At 41.7% G+C, this 19,208-nt stretch overlaps 1 protein-coding gene across 8 annotated transcripts in view; it reads right to left on the bottom strand.

Moving 5' to 3' along the window:
* Positions 1-366: 366 nt before the first annotated feature.
* MYT1 (myelin transcription factor 1) overlaps positions 367-19,208 on the bottom strand; it is a 113,585-nt gene continuing 94,743 nt past the window's right edge. For all 8 annotated transcript variants that reach the window (XM_084646151.1, XM_084646152.1, XM_084646158.1 and 5 more), the window contains 6 exons: positions 19,114-19,197; positions 9,497-9,718; positions 8,789-8,880; positions 5,743-5,846; positions 4,944-5,087; positions 367-3,167 (listed from right to left, as the gene is read on the bottom strand). In XM_084646151.1, the coding sequence (XP_084502277.1) occupies positions 3,027-3,167; positions 4,944-5,087; positions 5,743-5,846; positions 8,789-8,880; positions 9,497-9,718; positions 19,114-19,197 (787 nt within the window). In that variant the 3' untranslated portion in view covers positions 367-3,026. The remainder of the gene's footprint in view (positions 3,168-4,943; positions 5,088-5,742; positions 5,847-8,788; positions 8,881-9,496; positions 9,719-19,113; positions 19,198-19,208) is intronic.

Raw genomic sequence — 19,208 nt, 5'->3', positions numbered from 1 at the left:
AAAACAGGCTCCTAAATAAGTTAGGCATTGCAACATTGCAACATTGAGCCCAACAACACCTAAATACCTTCAAAAATCGGGCCCTGACCTACTTTGAAAATCCCATAAGGCACCTATCTGCATCTTCAGTTGCCTAACCATCTTTGAAAAACTGGGTCTAATTCCTCTAGCTGAGATCATAACAGACTCCCATCTTTTGCAGATTGTGCTCAAAAAGAAATTCGTAATACCGCTGAACAGTGGGTTACCCATGCATTGGAACAAAGCTCTTAGAAAATACTGGGGACTTTAACAATATCTTCAAGAAAGACCATGGGAACTAAAGTCACAAACAGAACTGGGTTTTTATTATGAAAGAACCCTGAAAATACATAATGAAATGCTGTCTGCAGCATACATTTCCTGAGGAAAGTGGATCACAGTATTCAATTTTCACAGAATAACATGTAGCCTGCTATAACTTTCAATGTGACTCTTTATTATTTAAATATGAACAGTATTCCTTCACATAAACAATTACTCAGTCATCACAGAACCAACACACAAACGTGACAAAATAAATATACAGCAAAAGCACAGTTCATTTTGACTTAAATATTAAATAAATAATAAATACAGAATTTTCATTTACCGTTAATCAGTGCCTGAAACAATATGAATGAAAACAAAATCCCTAAAGGTCTCTCTTCCCCTCCCATTGTCCCCCGCCCCTTCAGAAAAACAAACCAAAAAATTATCAAAATGCCTCAGTTATAAAATATCTTTAAAAAATTCCCATTGTTAAAAGAATAAATAACAAAATATATAAAAAATAACTCGGTTGCATCAAAATTACAAGTAGGAGTTGTAGATACATGGGTTTTTTCCCTTTTCTTTTTCTTCCTTCCTTTCTTTCTTTCTTTCTTTTTTGGAATTTTTTTTTTATGGTCAAAAAAAAGTTTTACTTTTTTATTTTTTGCTTTTATTTTCTTTTCCATGGTGTGGTGTCCAGTTTAAAATAAGTATAAAATTAATAAATAAGAAAGGTTAAATAAATAGGAAAAAGTTAACATAAGGTGTTGTGAATATAAATTACATACATCTTGCCAAAATTAAATAATTTACAGGATAATTAAACTAGCTACTTTCCCCCCCTCTCTCTCTCTTCCAGGAAGTGCAATTTCTCTACTTTTAAATACTAACTGAATTGTAGTCACAAGCAAGTTGGACTCTATTTACATGTTAAGAACTGTGTTTTTAACACATCAAATTACATTTTTTTCCGTTTTATTTTTGCACTTGGAATGGGTTCTAAAATAAGTGAATTCATGGGATCCAATCCTGCAAACTCTTAAGTATGTGATTAAATTTATTCACATGAGCTGCCCAATTGACTTCAGTAGGGCTACCTACCTACTCATGTGCTAAGAATCTGATCCAATGTCCACCGGAATCAATGGGAGTCTTTCCATTATCTCCCTTGAGCTTTGCATTATCCCCTAAATATCTGCAGGATTGGGCTCATAATGACACAATATTCTTCATTTTATTATTGGTGAGCAAAATCCTCTCCACCCCTCACCTCACTGGAAATGATATTGAAAGTGGGGGGCTTATGTGACAAATACTGGGGTGCTAGAGGCTTCTACCTCCTTCTTCTCCAAAGTGTTATCACCAGGCTGATAAAGAATTCTGAATGATAGTTAATGCTTGTGTGAGATTTGTTTATTAAACAAGCTTTCAGGATTTGCAATTTGCTGGGACAGACCGATACTTCTCTCCCTCTCTGCTGACTCCTTTCTTACAGATTGAAAAATACCTTAATCACTGTGCTCTGCAATGCTGGATGGTTAGATGAATGAGGTGCTAGAGATTGGTTTTGAAAAGACATTCACATAGTTGTACTTCTTTTAAGTGCATGGTGGGCTGCATGTACCAAACGGCTTACAAAGATCAATACCCAAATGCTCTTTTTGTGGAATGACGCTTGCTCTGTAACCTTGCACAAAATACAGAAATCAAAACCAGCCAACCAAAGCAAAACAAAAGAAAAACCCATTGCCATAAGTACATCTGTAAGGAATCAGCCACAGTCCATGGTAGATAAGCACTTTGCTGGCCATCAATTAGCATCTTTCATTTTTGTTGATAATCTCTTTAAACATTTCTCTGGCATTGATGTATGATCTCTGCACTGGCCGTACTGCACTGCTGTAATGATGACCATAATATTGAAAAGAACCAGAACAGTCCACCAATAGACTTCCAAAAAATCATATACACTGGACCATGACACATCTGGTATTGTTCTATTCATAATAGCTATTCTCATATTTAAGACAGACAAAGGAATACTGTAGTTGCAAACTCCAAAAGCTTCCCTGAGAACCTTTTTTCCATTGCGCTTTCCACTGGAGATCCAGAACTGCTCTTCAGAAAATAAAAATAAGCTACTTTATAATACTTAAGAGTTCCCACACCCAGTGGATATCTGAATACCTTGGGGGTGGGAGGCCCAGCAGAGGTTCAGATTTACAGGTAGCCTGCAGCTCCAGCTTCTCATTTACAGTAACTTATAACATAATTCATGTGTGAGTAGGTGATCTGGACATATGACCATAGACAACATGAGGGTTTAAGCCAGTCATACTCTGTTCTTAAATCAGACAAAACCCTGTTCTTCTAATGTACTAACCCTTGGATTAATTCTGCTACAATGCCTTCTTTTCTCATCAGTAAAATGTGGCAACTCATGAAGATGCCTTTTCTCTACCAGCAACCAAGCCCTGCAGCCTATTGTAGTGTCTCATTGTCCATTCTCTTCTACCACTTGGTATGGGTAGAAAATCCCACTCTTTGCAAGAAGGTCCAAGTTAAGTAAACGACAACATGGAGTTCAGTTCAGTTCTGCTTCTTGTAAATGGCCTCTTGGTTAAATTTTGGTCCTTTTTTCATTCATTAGACAAGTTTTATAACTTGTAAACCTGAATACTCGGAGTGAAGGTTCCATCTTCTTACAGTTTGTTTATTTGTGTTATCCCACAGCACTAGACTTGAATTCCCTTGACAGCCTGTTTAATGCTTTCTAGCAGGTCCCTGTTCTCAGGGTTCTGATAACACTCCTGATTGGTGTACATGTCGGTAAGGGTATTAACATAAGCGTCAAAGTTCTGTTCACTGATTGGCTCCTGAATCCAATAAAACAAAACATAAATATAAATGGTTAAAAAGAAGAGGAAGAGGGGGAGGAAGAAAACAGAGCCTAATCATTGTGTTTAATTCTGCTGGGGTGGTGCTGGGATTATCAATATTTGGTATTAATCATTATTTGTATTACAGCAGCAGCTACAGGGTCCCAGACAAGATCAGGGCCCCATTGTGCCAGGCACTGCATATATTGAGAGACACTCCATGCAGAGAAGAGTTTAGAATCTAGGCGTGATCCTGAAAAGACTTAAGCACATGGTTAACTTTATGCACTGCCCACAATGGGACTAGTAAAAGTGTGTACATTTAGGAACATGCATAAATATTTACAGGATTGAGGTCTAAATAGAGAAGGCAGACTAAAAGTGGAGATGTGCCTAAGGGCACACAGCAGAGTCAGGATTAGAACCCAAGTCTCCTGAGTCCTTGTATCATGCTTTATCAACTCCAGCATGTTGCCAGTGCTTAATTTGCACCAGGGCTGAGCCTTGGCACCTCTAGGCTTGGCAGTTCATAGCCCTGGAACCTCTGGGCTTGCCACGTCACTTATTAAAGTAAAAAAAATTGCTTCAGCCCTGGCACCTGATTGCTTGAGCCCCAGCACCTCTTTCATTGCAAATTAAGCACTGCATGTTGCCACACCAGTCCAGATACCACACTGATTGGCTACCACGTGAACACCCCAGATAGACACATCAGATTAATCAACAGAGGGAGAGAGAAAGGGGAGGAGGAGAGAGAGGGAGGAGGAAGAGCAGAAAGATGAAGAAATATTAGTAATATGAGTGTGTACATTTTGTGGACACTATTTGATTTGGAGATGGTTGAACACATTAAAAACATATTTGCTGGCTGGTTTATTTGACCTTCACCTATCAAATAGCCAATTCAATTAATAGTTTTTCGTCAGGTGGAGAGCTGTGTGAATACTGCCCAAAAGTATTTGTAAAGGAAATTCTCTGCTGAAGAAGAGATAGTATCCAACCAGCCCAAAATTAAATCCAAACCTTCGTGAAAGGAATACTGAAAAAGGTGATGGGAAAGCTCATTCCATAAATCAAAAGCTCATTTCTATGATCATCTCGCAAGTCTCTAGTATCTGCAATCAGATGCCTTCCACCAATCTGCCCCCCAGCTCACATACATACGGCACACGTATTTTAGACAATAATAATTAAATTTCTGAGACTAGAGAGAAGGTAATTAATAGCTCTTTTTGATTTTTCTATTTTAATGTAGTCTTTTCATTTTGCAGTAACATTATGACAACATGCTGTGTCCTGTTAGACCTTGTTAAATTAAACAAAACACACGCTCTTTAAGGATGCTATTCTTTGGCTGCTAGCTATTCAAAACTGAATTGAAGCTACCTGCATTATAATAGGAGCCGTAAGATCTTTCTGACGTTGAAATCAAATCCCTCCTGATCTCTGCTTGTGCTGTCTTAGTCTGAAAGGCGCTATGCACCCTTGATAAAGTTCCTATTTTCTGATTTAGCTACTAGATGGAATGAGACAGAACAATAGATACAAAGGGAGATCAGCAGAAAGTGACAACAAAAGGAAGATAACAATATGTGCTTCAGAGATACAGTATAGGTACTGATGTTACAAAAGGCAGATGTGTGAATAAAGAGATGACGATCTCTAGATATTTCTCCTAGTCTTTAATTGTATATACACCTTATCATGAAAATGGCTTTAGTGTTGCTCATTTGATCACAGTGATTATGATGAAACATTTTAAAAGTTCCTCACCATATGTGGAAGGCGGATATTGGCAAGACTTTGGATAAGAGCCTGGCTCAGACCTGAGAGCTCCAAGAACAGGGCTTCATTCTGCTCCTCAATGATTTTGTTTTCCTCCTCAATGTTCTTTAGGTTCTTCTCCATGGTTGATATCTGCACAGCAAAGAGTGCAGCAAAGTTATTTGCCCTCGCCCTCTCCTTCAACCTGTCCCTCCATATAATATGCCCTGGGGTTGGTCAAAGATTTTCTGTTGAAACTTTTTTCCGATGGGAAGCTGGGTTTTCAGCGAAATGAATGGTTTCATGAAAGGAGTCTGTGTTCCTGCAGCACGTATGATTTTTCATCAGAAAGCCGAAAACAATTCTGTTTTTTTCAGTTTTTGGCTGATTTTTTTTTGATGAAAAATCAAAATTTTTATTTGGACAATTTTTCTCCCATTTTTGCCAGTTTTCCTCTGGGGGAAAAAAGCTACTTCCCAAAGGGCTCTAATATATAGGCACTCTGAATTTTTGAAAGTTGGTATTGTGATTAGAAGAAATTAATCAGGGGGTTGATGTTAATGACACTTCCTTCCCTTCTGTAATTACTTTGCTAAGATAAGTTACTGCAAATCATTTACATACCTAGGAAATCAATGGAAGACAATGAGGCAGGTCCTGCCCTCTGATGAGGTCACTTTGCATTGCTTTTCAAGTCTGCCCTGGCTGGTCAGCTGAGGAGTCCCCCCTCCACTTTCCATTGACTCCAGTGAATTTTGGCTCAAGCTCTATGATTACAAGAGCTTGGTAAGAGTCCATACTCACATACCTGTGACTGCAGCTTCACCATGGCAGCCTCCATCTCCGAGTTGGACTCATTCAGCTCAGTAATCTCCTTGTTTAACTGCTTAATTTCTTCATCGTTCTCTAGAACTGCAGGTGGGAAAATTGCAGTCAGTCATCTGCTGCTCTGACTCACAGATGAGGAAAAAAGCAACAGGAAGGCAGGGTTTTCTGATGAATGCAAGGCTCGTGCTCTGGAACTTTCTTTCTTTTATATATGCATCAGAGTGCTGGCAATGCTTACATTCTTCCTAACACCACATCTAAAGTGAACTCACATTTCACATGGTTTTATATGTTCCATAGCATCACAGTTAATTATTTCATAGATCAATGGTTCCTAGGCGCTACAGTAATAATAATAATAATAAATAATATAATAATGTGTAAAACCAGAACTAGATAATGGACTCTTCCATCTAGAGCCTCTCCTACTCACAAGCTCTTCAGAACTGATGTATGTTCTGCTTGGCACGCTGCGAGTTTGAACCGTGTGTAGTCTGAATTTGGGAGGATCTCGTTTCAAGTGATAATGTGGTTTAGTAATAAACTAGGTGGCGTATAAACTAGAGCAATATTTCTAGAACTGTGTAGAATTTCCTTGGATCAGAAAGAAGGAAGTGTTCTAGTATAACAGTAGGGCTTGATCAAATAGTAAACCAACAAACCAACCACAAAAATCCTGATTTGTAAATATTTTTGTGAGTAAAAGCCCTGAGTACATGAGAGTATTTGAAAGATTAGAAGGAATTCCTGAAAATGTCTGTGAATTCTTGAAAGGTTTATAACTTTTGACACTGGCAATTTTTCATCTGAAAATTCACAATGGCAGCTCATTGTTTATCATACTCCTTTTTTTAACTTTCAGTCATCCAGTCCGGCGGCAGCAACACCACCATGTGTCTTAGACAATCAGTTTCACAACAGGAGTAATGAATTTTCACAGCAAACAGTTTGCTAGCAGTCAGCAGGCTGAAAATTATTTGCTGAAGCTCTGTGCTGTACACGATGACTAACGAATAAACTCTCAGGAATCAGGATGGGTTTGCCTATGATTTGCTAAAAATGGAGCTAAATTCATAACAAATATCAGTCATAGTTAAGATCCTAGTTGAATTGCGGGATGATTGCGGAGTAGTTGCAGCTGAGTTGTGGACAAGACATGGAAAATAGTGGAAAAGTAATAATGGACCTTTACTTATTGGGGTAATTTGGAAAAACCTGAGAAGACCTATTTGTTTAAGAAAAACTTGCTGGAACAATGTAAACACTCGAGTATCATTGTTATGCCTGCTATTTTTTTTTTGTTTTGATAAAAAGACATTTTGCTGCCATTACATTATGGTTGGCAAAGAGTCCGGTGGCACCTTATAGACTACCAGACGTCTGGGAGCATAAGCTTTTGTGGGTGAATACCCACTTCGTCTGATGCATGTCATTATGTTCATTAGTGTGCAGGGCTGACAGCAGGAGCCCCAGCCAGCTGGGACTTGCAGCCCAAGCCCCTGCTGCTATCAGCTCGGATAAATGGGGTTCTAGGATACTAATGGAGAAAAAAGTGTATGTTGCAAACCTCAGAAGGTAGGCAAAATTGTGGACTGTAAGCTAATTAAAATCAAAATTGCAGCGGAAGCCTAATATTGCAGGAATTACAGTTTCCACAGTACCGCAAATAAAGAAGGACCTTACTCATCGTGAATACTCTGATCAGCTCTATTTAGCATTCAGAAATTTGTACAGCACATTAGACTTGAATATCTATTTTTTAAATAAATATTAAATGAGCAGGGGTGAAAGTGGGCCGATACGGGCCAGTACGGTGTACGGGTAGGAAGCCGGTACCAGCCCGTACGCAGCTCATGTTAAAGCACTGCCCGGCCCCTTCTGCCCATGGCCCTGCCCCTTCTGTCTGTGGCCCCACCCCTTCTCGGGGCAGGAGCCAGCCCCCGTACCAGTAAGAATGTAATATTACTTTCACCCCGTATATGACAGTGACCGCTGACACTGATCTTTATGACAACATAAAGATAAAAGTGGGGTAATCTCCAGTTTCAACAATATAAGAGCATAGGTGAAGGAAGAAATAGCAGGATAAGGGAAGACAGAGTGACCCTATTCACGGTGGTGAGCACGATCAAGCCCTAAATTAGGTGAGCATGCAAAGAAATGATAGGTTTCAGAATGACAGCCGTGTTAGTCTGTATTTGCAAAAAGAAAAGGAGGACTTGTGGCACCTTAGAGACTAACCAATTTATTTGAGCATAAGCTTTCGTGAGCTACAGCTCACGAAAGCTTATGCTCAAATAAATTGGTTAGTCTCTAAGGTGCCACAAGTCCTCCTTTTCCTTTTGCAAAGAAATGATGTAACTGATCAATTTGTGGGAGGGAGAAGCTGAGCGAATGGTAGGGCTATCGCTATACTAAGACAACAAGTTCGTATGTTGATGATCAAAGGCTGATCATTATTAGAGATAGTCAAATGTATTCACCAATTTTGCTGTTATTTGTTAAACAAATTGTTCATCAAAAGCCTGACTGTGACAACCTTATTCATGCCGGCAGTTCCACTGAGCAAACCAGGACTAACTGTGTACGTAAGTACTGCTGAAAGTGAGAAAAGGTGGCAGAAGTGACTCCCAAATAATTGTTTTGCATTTCTCTGCTGATCAATGGCTGGTCAAACAAAAACAAATAAACAAACCCTACGAAAACAAGACACGGCCCTGCATGTACTTCTCCCCTCGGGGAGAAGATGACAGAACAAACAAGTGACAACTGTGGAGTCATGTTGCTTAAGCACTTCTGGCAGGTGCTCAGATACTAGACTCATGAGCGCAGTGTGAGACCCTATATAGAATAGAACGGAACACAGTTATTTCAATACTTAATTGATAACAATGACAGTTGGCAAAATAGCAATTTTTTTGCATGAGTCATCTGATTCTAATAATGATACAGGATGGATACAATACACAAATAATCAGCTTATCAACACATATGCAAGGTAAAGCAACCAAGTGCAATATCCTTACCATCACTGGTCTTGAATTTAGTGTTGAGAATTTCATCCCCTGAGAGTTTTCCTTTCTTTCCAGCAAAAGTAGCTCTTGGACACCCTGATAAACTAAAGGCAAGTAAAAATGGGTTTCATAAACTCTTAGCATCTATGGATGTTTATGTGCCCAACAAGGGTTCCCACCATTTGGCTGAGTTTGTGCCATGAGGCGATTCTTCTAAAACTATCCTACACTAAATGTTAGAGAGGAAATTGCATTATGAAGAATGCCACAATCATCCTCATCTATAAAACAAGAGCGATTTTTGTTGTGCAAAGATTAGGAAATGCAAATCCCCTAAAGGAGTGGACATGACGGATTATGGGACATCTCTAACTAACAATGACATTCAAAAGTGTCAAAAAGATGCCATAACATGCTAATTTAATTCAATTAAATTATCAGTTTTCACAATTTGCCTGACGTCAGATTTCATAATTTTTCACAGCACACTGGCTATTCTTGTTCTGCTGGAGAAAACCCCTTTCAAGTTCATGAAAAACCGGGCAAAAACTAAGACCCAAAGTGTGAACTTTTCCAGCCTATTTTGTGGCTGAAGGTTGAATATTTTTAGCCCACCATCTCCAGAAAGGATGGAAGAAATCAAAAATACCAAGGCAACCTGACATTTACTTCCTTGTTGAGTGTGGTTGTGCACAGGATTGCTGTGGACCCAGTTATCACCTTCTGTGCGTGAGGAAGCTTCCGTTAGCATGACCCGAGCCATCACAGCCAGGGGTCGGACAGGTAGGCCCCTCATTCTTCAGTGACTTCCAGGAAAATGATGAGCCATTGAGTGATCCTTCTTTCTGCCGTCGGGCGGCAAGAGGACACCCTGATGCACTGCGATGAGAGGCATATTTGCCACTGATGTGTCCAAGCCCAACACAGCCAGGAACCGGACACCTAACCACAGGGAATTACAAATAGTTATAAGATGAAAATGGGAACAAACAGGATTTTAAAGGTGCAAACACACTTTAAGATAAAATTAGTGATGGGGAAAGCCAAATAAGGTTCTGAGGTGAGTACTTCAAAGCCAAGATTCTCATCTAAATTGTGGTTTGCCGAGACATTTTCAGGAGGGCATGCAATTCTACACTTGCATGTCTCTAGAGGTCCAAAATGGTGTCCTCCATGCAGTGTGACCTCTCACATAAGGTGCGTGAGAGGTCACGTTGTGCGGAGGATACCATTTTGTTCTTCAGTGCACGATCGGGGCCAGGCAAAATCACCTCACGGACTAAAAGCTGGCCCATGTTTTTTGAATTCTGGGGCAAGCAATGCATGTCTTGCATACAGAGATGGCACACCACTGGATCTGAACTTTATCTCAACTGGAGAGGGCAGATCTTCAGCTGCAGTAAACAGTCACATCTCCGTCACCATGTACACCAGTCTAAACACCAAAGGAGGGTGAGGAATTGATTAGGGTGTTGCAAAGGGCGATGTTGCTCCCCACTCCCAATAGCTGTGGGGCTTGGAGTTAACAAGTCCCTGCAATGCATGGGGCAGTTCACACCTCTCAGAGATACTGTTTCAGGCAACAGTTGGCATAGCTAGGAGTAGAAATCTGGTTGGGCCTCAATTTATGGTGGATGGGCTATGCTCACCCAACCCCTTGGGTGTGAGGTGGAGAAGAAGCAGGAGAAACTAAACTGGCTAAAGCAGGTACACACTGCCCCTGGTACACACTGCTATGGCCTCTTGGAGACAAACACAGGGATGAGATGCAGCCTGGGCCCCTAAAGGCCAAGGAGCTGCCCAACACCTGCACAAGGAGAAGGGATGTGTGCGGGGAGGGCTCCGCTTGCTGTGAAGGTAGCTGTTTATTGGGGTGGAGGGAGAGACCGGGCTCCCAGCGCTGTGGGGAAGGTCTCTTTGTGCACAGAAGATGAGCTCCCTGGTATTTGTGTGGGGGATGGGGCTGGGGGGGTGTCACTGTGCAATTTCCATCCAGGCCTGGAATGGAGGGGAAGCCTGAAGGGTGGGTTGGGAGGTTGGAGACCAAGCGCTCCCCACAACAGCTCCCCAGTCCAGCCTGTGGGCTCTCAAAGGAGCCTGCCACAGCATCAAGTGACCTGCAGGTCCATGTGCAGGTAGGGCCCTCGTGCCGCAGTGCCCCATCCCCTCCCTGGCCCTGATACCGCTAGACCGGGGCTAGGCCTGCCCCGCCGGGCATGAGGGGGGTGTGGTTTAGAAAATGACCAGGCAGAGCTGCCAGAGCATAGCTTTCTGAAGTGACGGAGCCTCGCTCTGTCCTGGATTTCAGGTGCTGGAGCGATGCTCCCGACCGCTCCGGCAGCACTATGCCCCTGCTCAGATTTGGGTGGGCCTGGGTGGGGCATGGCTCCCCAGCGGCTACGCTCTGCTGTGCAGACACCACTGCCTCGATTACGCTCCTTTCATGCTTCAGACTTTTCTTTGCAACCACGAGGGCTAGAGAGGTATTCTACTATTTTTAAATGAAAGCTGAGATTCTGTCACGAACACTTGCCTGCAGGAGCAAGTATAGGCCCCCCAGCTATGGGCCTATACGGCCTATACCCTTAATCTTACCCTGCTTAAATTCTTTGCTGAGCTGGGGCCTAAATGCTGTGGTCTTGAGGCTTTACAGTCTTCTCACCATGGATTTTGATGTAGCCAAGGGATTTCTTGTGACATGGCCTCCAGCTTTCCTAATGCAGCTCTAGTGCATAACTCAACCGCGCTGTAGAGATTTTGGCATGTGTGGCCCTCTGCATAGCAGCTACTCCACAGGACAGCGGCCAACAATAAGTCATCTCCTTACACTGGCTCCTTTTGTTGCCAAGGGTAAAGAGTAACAGGAGCAGGAGATGGGTCCAGCACAAAGCATAAATAACAGAGAGCTTTGTGAGCAGAGGGAACATATGATAAGAACTACAATGGATAGGCAGGCAAAGAAACAGTAACCTGAGGCAGTGCAATGTGTAGATAAGAGCAGAGCAGCAGCCCCCAGACACCTGTGGGCCCATGGCATCAATTTGTAATGACTGGGTGGCCATAATGCCTCGAGTGTTTGGCTCCCCTGTATATAGCGGGACAGCAATGCGGAGCTCAGAATGAACGTCACATCACGTACTAGTGAGCATTTAACATCAGCCACTGCTTTCAGTGAGGCGTTTGGCACTCACTGAGACATTCACAGGGAAGCTCAGAAATGGGGGACGTGGGGAACAACAGGAGACTGGGACAGAGAGAAAGACTCATCTTTGAAGGTTCTGGCGACTTCTCCTACTCTTGACCCTATCTTATGTTTAAACCAATTTCAGGGTTTACTTTGACCGGCTGTTCTAGTTTGTTTGTTTTTTAAAATAAATCAGTGTTTAAATGTAAAGGCATCATAGAAAGGGCCACAATGATGGGGTATCCCCTTAACTACAATGGCAACATTGGTCAATGTGTCAGTTTTACAAACACAAAATAGATGTTGAGCAAATTTTTTTGGGCGGGGGGGGGTGCAACTGTGGAAGCCAGCTGAATTTTGTCCCCACCCCCCTTTTTAAAAAATCTAATACATTGATTGTAGACTTTTGGGAAAATTACAGACTAACCAAGAGCACTTATATTTGCTGTCAGCCTAGAGGTGGAAGTGTGAGGTTATTTGCTGGGTGAGCAAGTTTTTGTTGTTTGGGGAGTTGACCAAAGAGCGGATCACAACTGAGGAGTGGCATGGGAAATTGCAGGGTGGATAGGCTGGAGAGCAGATGGAGGGTACATGGATGGATGATGGAAAGCACATCTCTCAAATTCAGTTCACTCCTTTCCTTCTCCTCTCTGTCTCCCCATAGGTGGGGAGCAGGAGAAAAAGAGTTACATGTTTCATTCATAATAAGTTGACAGATCAGGCAGACAGAGTTGCAGGGCACAGAATTTGATTAAAGATGCTGAGAGGTAACACGTGGAGGCTCTAGGGTTTGTATGATAGCAGCCTGGCCATGCCTTGCATTCATGACACCAGACTAGCTTCCTCCTGAAATTTGACCCTCTTTCTCCTGTGCCACGCCTCACATTTGGGACAAGCCTGGCCCATCTTGAGGAGTGGAAGGAGTAAGATACATTGGGAGGCAGCACTGGGCTGTGGTCTGGGAAGAGAGTTACCTTGGAGGGTAAGAAAAGGAAGTAAAAAAGATTTGGTTTACATCTGTTAACTGGGTAACCAAAAAATCCCTTCAGTCGAGAACATTAGCATTAATCCTTTTCAACTTCCAACAGAAGAACTAAAACCCAGGTCACAATCCTGTTCTCAAACCACACATCTTGATTACATCAATGACTCCAAAGATTGACACTCAGTCATCAAACTGGACTTTTTTACCCCTAGGTGATGGAATGATTGTATGGACACCACGGTAACACTAAACCAACGGGCACCCATTTTTACATAGCAAATCATATCTGACATTCTTGCCAGGAAATCCAGACTTTTAAATCCCTTTCCCCCAAACAAGCACAGTTAAGACAATAATTGCTGACAATTCTGCTAAAGATTAAGGCAAGGGGGTTTGAATGTACTAGCATCATCATAAATTTGTTAAAAGCTACTTTTGTGTTGTGGAAACACAAATATTTCCATGGAATCAGTCACTCATTTAGACCTTCATCACGCAGCCAGACCCATTCAGGTACAAAGAAAAGGAGGACAGACTAACAACGCTGCTACTCTGAAACCTGTCAGGTACAAAGGTGTGACTTTAGGATTGGGGCCTCATTGTTTCATTCTGACACTTAGAATTGAACAGATAAGGAGATACATTAAAAAGATGTATAAAAGTAATAATAGCTATTGTTTCTGGATTGTGACCCTGTGGCAATTCTATAGGCCATGTTTCAGCAAATGTTTAAGGCTGACTATAAAGTTCTGGAGGTGGGGATTTATAATGGAAGTGCAGCCACAACTTACAGTAGTAGCCATGTGGAAAAGTGCCCCCCTACAAAGGAATCTCTTACCCATCCCTGCCTCCAAACTCACTTGCTAATGGCATGCTAAGTAAATTCAGTCATTCAAGGAAACCTGGTGCATCTGTTAAGGTTTCTGCTGTGGTCTGCATTTGTTTAAAGATGCTAGTCAATTATAAATACAGTTAAAAGTTTATTACTCAAGGGAGAATGCCATATATATAGCTTTATATATATATAAAGTAGGTATGAAATGGCAGAGCTAACCCCCTCATCCTCTTCGGGAAAGTAATTAGGGATTTCAAGCATTCCTATCAAAACATTCACTGAGCTGTTCCTGGAAATCACAACCTACGTTTCACCAATGAAATGATTACCTTTATTATTTTTATATTGTATAAAAAGAAATTGACGGCAGAGGAGGGAGCTATACACCCATTTTTCCAAGATAATTTGAAAAACGCTGATCTCCATTTTAATCATCTGCAAATGCAGCACAATTCACTTATAATATCCCTGCCAGCAGGAGCCTTGCTAAATTCATAACCGCGTTGCTTTTATATGATCACAAGCAAATTACTGAATCCCCAGGAGTAAAAGGGGTGAGGGCGGAGAGAAGAAAGAAAGAACTGCCCCCCCACCATTTAGAATGCAGCCTCTATGGCCCAACTGTTACATATTTTACACTGTTAATTTAACTTTCATTACACTTTTATTGTAAAAAATAAACCAGAGCCTTTATTGTGCAAAACAGCTGGCTTGGACTTTATTTTTTTTATTTAACTGAAGTGTTAGTAATGGCTGATCAATTAGAGAGCCAGTTTCTGTTATTTTCTTTTTATGCCAGGGGTAGGCTGAAGGTTGAGGTGATCTGTTCAATCACATCTGTAGTAAATTACTTGAAGGATGAGCAACAAAACAACAGGGACTAAATTACTTTCTCCTCTGTGGCAATGTGCAAAACTCGGATCAGTTCCAAGTGCCTTTTGGTACACAGATGGAGTAATGGAATTACAGTTAAGCCTCTTTAATGCAAACCTGCTGGGACCTTCACCAGAGCGTACCTTGTTAGAGAAGACAAAATGCTAACTTCCCAAGGACTAGGTAACTCAGCAACAAAGGGATCATTTCCTCTTCTTGCTGTTTTGCCCCCAAGTCATCTCCAATGGGCTCCCTCTATTCTGATTGCCATTTCCACTTGTTAATAACTGCGGGACAGACAGATATTGAAGCCCATACAGTGGCATAAGGGGAAATCTCACTTCCCTTTACAGCCCTGCATGGCCTTCCTGGGCCCTGGGTCTGCAAGTCTGATACTCCCCTTGCCAAGTAGGGGAGGGGCATGGAGTGAGTGGTGCTTAGATTTGTCCTCCAACAGCATGCTGCTAGCAGAGGAAGCTTGGTGCAGTGATCTGAGCTATTCTCCTCCTGGAGCAGTGGGGGAGGAGGAAGAAGTCCTGGGGTGCTCATGGGGCAGTGCACAAATGTGCTACCCTACACAGGAGGGCATATTTGCAAATGCAGATGAGCCGCTCAGATTGTGGGCTGAAGGGTTATGCCAGTCTGGGGAGGAGGGTCCTGAGTCTTCCCTCATGATCTCATTTGGGTGCAATGTTTTATCCAGCCCATATGGCTGGGAGTCAGAAAATCCAGGCTCTTTCAGTTAAGTCCCTTAACTCCCGCGCCTCAGTTTCTTTATCTGTAAAAGTGGGGTAATATTCTTACTCTCCTACACCATGGGGCTTTTGGGAGGGTCATTAGAAAAACTTTGTAAAGCACTTTGAATATAAAGGGCCAGCTTCTTGGCCAGGTGGGGGCTATTTTGTGCTGTTTCCAGCACGGCAATGCACCTTAAAACAGGCAGATCTGGCTCCCTGTGGCTCCCCCTACATGGGGGCGGGGGAATATGCAGGTAGCATAGGGCCAGCATAATAACTCCTATGCCACACCCTCTACTGGGAACTGCTGCAAAGCAGGGAGTGTGACCATGGTGCCCTTTTGCTTCACTGAGCTGCTGAAATGGCCCCTGGGGGCTACTGAAAGCTGGAATAAATTTGGCTGCTGGCCCCATGATTTTGGATAACACAAAACCCCTTTTTTCCCCATGGCTGCACTGAGCATCTCTCACTTACAGCTGAGGATCTAACCTGTAAATTGCTAGATGACAGACCTGGTCGAACAATGTTTATGGAAGAGCTTTCCATCAAAAAGCGCAGCTTTGTCAAAACTGAAACGTTTCTATTTCAACAAAACTTGTGAAGGAGAAAAGCCAAACTGAATCATTTCAACCTGCTCGAGTTGTTAACATCAAAATAGTTCCTCTTGGGAGTGGCACAACATTTTGTTTCAACTTTATCGTTTTGATTTGTTTAGCCTTTTATAGTATATTAAAATATTCATTTTAATATTGTATGTAGTATGTTTTATAAAGAGACAGAACATATTATATTTAATATTTTCTTATAAAATAAAAGTCTAAGCAAAATGAACCAACATGATAAAATCTTCACAAAAAGTTTCCACATTATTGAAATGACCTGTTTTTAACTTATGAAAAGTTTTGACTTTATCTAAACAGAATGATTCAAACATATCAAATCAAAATGCTTCAATGGTTCTGAACAGAATTTTGGGGGAATTTTCATTTTGTGGGAAAGATTAAAATTTCAGCTTTTTGTTCAGATTTGGAACCATTTTTTCCCCAAAATGTCAAAATTCTGGTTTCCAAGCTGCTCTACTATATGTTATTTCAGCTGACCTCATAAAGTGTGTATGTATTTGTTTGTGCGTGCGAGTGTGTGTGCACACATGCACAGCAACTGCCAAATGATGCAATGGTCCAACCAAGGACCTCTTTCTCCTTTTTACTGATGTGTGATCTATTCTGTATATATATTTGTGCGTGTATGTAAGTTTCATATGTATAGACTGGAGCTTCCCATGGATCCTTTATACTGTGCTTCCTTTGCATACTTTGCCCACAATTCTGCCTTCATTTGAATTTCCTGTGTCTTCACTCATGCAGCATCAGCCCAATTTTAGATCTCATGGGACTAACTCAGAGAAGTAAACATTTAAACAAAATGGCACACACGGCGTAGCTGATTGCCTGTTGTACTTACAGGGCCAAAATTGAGACAGTCAGCACTTTGCCAGCGCTGTCTTTCGATTTCACTCCCCTCTCTGTGCCATTGGTTAATGGAATCAGATTATGGATTTTTTTCCCCTTAGCAATTTGGAACATTTACGTCAAAAAGGATTTTTCTGAAGATTGTAGAATAGGTTGCTTAATTTTTAATAAACTCCTGCTAATTATCACACAGCTCATTTAACCAAATACTTCTCTTCCTGTGGATTGAAGACTAAAAGCAGAGCAGATGGCTCAAATATCATCTAGTTTTTAAACATCTTTTCTATCAGTTATTGCATTTCTATTTACCGTGGACACCCATTGGTGAGTAGCAATATGCCATTTTCCCTGCTCATGACAGAAAGTTGCACAGCACTTTAGGTGCATTACACAGCCACATTTTTGCACTTGCAGCTGAAAAGGGAGCACAAATCGCTAATGTATCAACCTGCTGGAGGGCAGAAATTGGCAATATAGAAGCACAAAAACTCAGATTTACTCACCTGCAATACATGTTGCAAGGACAAACTTTACACCCACAAAAACACAAGCCAGAACTCAGGCCAAGACAAAATATGCCTATTTTGGGTGCTTCCATTTAGAGTTGAGCAAATTATTTTGGCTAAAATACAGTATTACCAACCCCATATAGTCAAAAATCATGAGTCAGGCCCCTCCAAACCATTAGATTGCCTTCAAAATCATGAGATTTTTTAAAAAATAATTTAAAAATGGGGTGCTTTTAATTTGCCTTCCAGTGTTTGAGACTTTAGGGTACGCTTGGATTATGTTTTCTAACTTTTCCTCAGCCACGATGGCTAGAAACTTACTTCGAAAAACCTGAAACCTGAGACTGCCTCACAATCAAATAAATCCAGGATTCGAGTTGTAAGAAAACACCCTCCCAATGTCAGGAGCACAGTGTTAAAATCAAGAGAGTTGGCAACACAGACTTTTCCAAACACGTGTTCGGAGGTTTGAAACGTTTTTGATCATTATTATTCTCACATGCCTCTGCACTTCCTGGTTCCCACAAAAGGGTTGTGGGATTCTGAAACAACTGTTTTTTGTGGTCATTTTGGTACAAAGCTGTAAGATTTGTCTCTTAAGGTATCGGACTCTTGTCATGTGACAGAGACCTAACCTTCTGTAACCCATATTAGGTGACTGAGGCTAGGAAATACATTTCAGTTACTTACCACTGCTCCTGTGTGTCACACATTTATTATAAACTAGTACAAGGTACTTCACAGTCGATGAGATTTTCCAAAGTGGCCTAAGGGATTTAGAATCTCCATTCCTCAATCCCCTACATGCTTTGAAAATCTCAGCCGGAGACTCTAGGGCAGTAGTTCTCAATTCGCAGTCTGCGGGCCACTTGCGACCCAATCAGCACACAGCTGTGGCCCATGTGACATCCTCAGGGCCATACAGGTAGTATATATATTGTGTGGATGCAGCCCACATAACACAGAGAGCTGCATATGAGGCCCACAATGGTAAATAGGTTGAGAACCACTGCTCTAGGGCCTATTGTAAGTGCGGGGGCCATTGAGGGGAGGAGCAGAGAGCTTCTTTGAGCGTACATTAACAGCATGAAATAGCCAAACTAATAAAGTCTTGTTCAGTGTTGTCATGGGCCCGATCCTGTGAGGTGCTGCATGCCCTCAATTCCCACTGTTGTTAATGGGAGTTGAAGGAACTCAGCAGCACCCGTGGACTGCTCTTTGCCAAGACGGAAGCCTAGAACACTTGGACAGAAACTCTGTCTGGTCAGTTATAAGAACAGCAATTTCTTCACGAAGTATTAAGAGAAAAGGTGTCAGGAAATTAATAAATTGAGCTGGTGAAAAATGTTCTACATTTCAAATTTGGAAAATAAGTGGGAAATATTGACCACATTTTCCCCCCGTCCCCCATTTTTATTTTTATTTTTTGCCAGCTCTAGGACTAGTCAAAATTCTTCAAATTTCAAGAGTATTTTGGATTGTGGGGAAGAATAAACGGGAAAAAATGGAAAATATTTTATAATTTCTACCTCCCTCCCCAATCACCTCTTCAAATTAAGGTCCTGAGCCTGCAAAGACGTACGCATATGCTTGACATTAGGCACAGCGAGTATTCACATTGACATCAATGGATGGTGTAAAGTTACACATGTGTGTAAATCGGTGTAATGCTGCATGAGTTATTGAAATTGATCAGTTTCCAATTCTGAAAGGATCTACTCAGGAACTTCCTCTGGACTTACTTCATCAGCTCCGGGTCTTCTTTGTCATCTTTCGTGGGGGTTATCTTGATGCCACTTTTCTTGGCACGGGGGCAGCCTGACAGACTATGTTTAAA

This window comes from Lepidochelys olivacea (assembly GCF_965140295.1).
Source record: "Lepidochelys olivacea isolate rLepOli2 genome assembly, chromosome: 13".
Classification (NCBI taxonomy): domain Eukaryota; kingdom Metazoa; phylum Chordata; order Testudines; family Cheloniidae; genus Lepidochelys; species Lepidochelys olivacea.
This window is presented reverse-complemented; position numbering and strand designations above follow the sequence as displayed.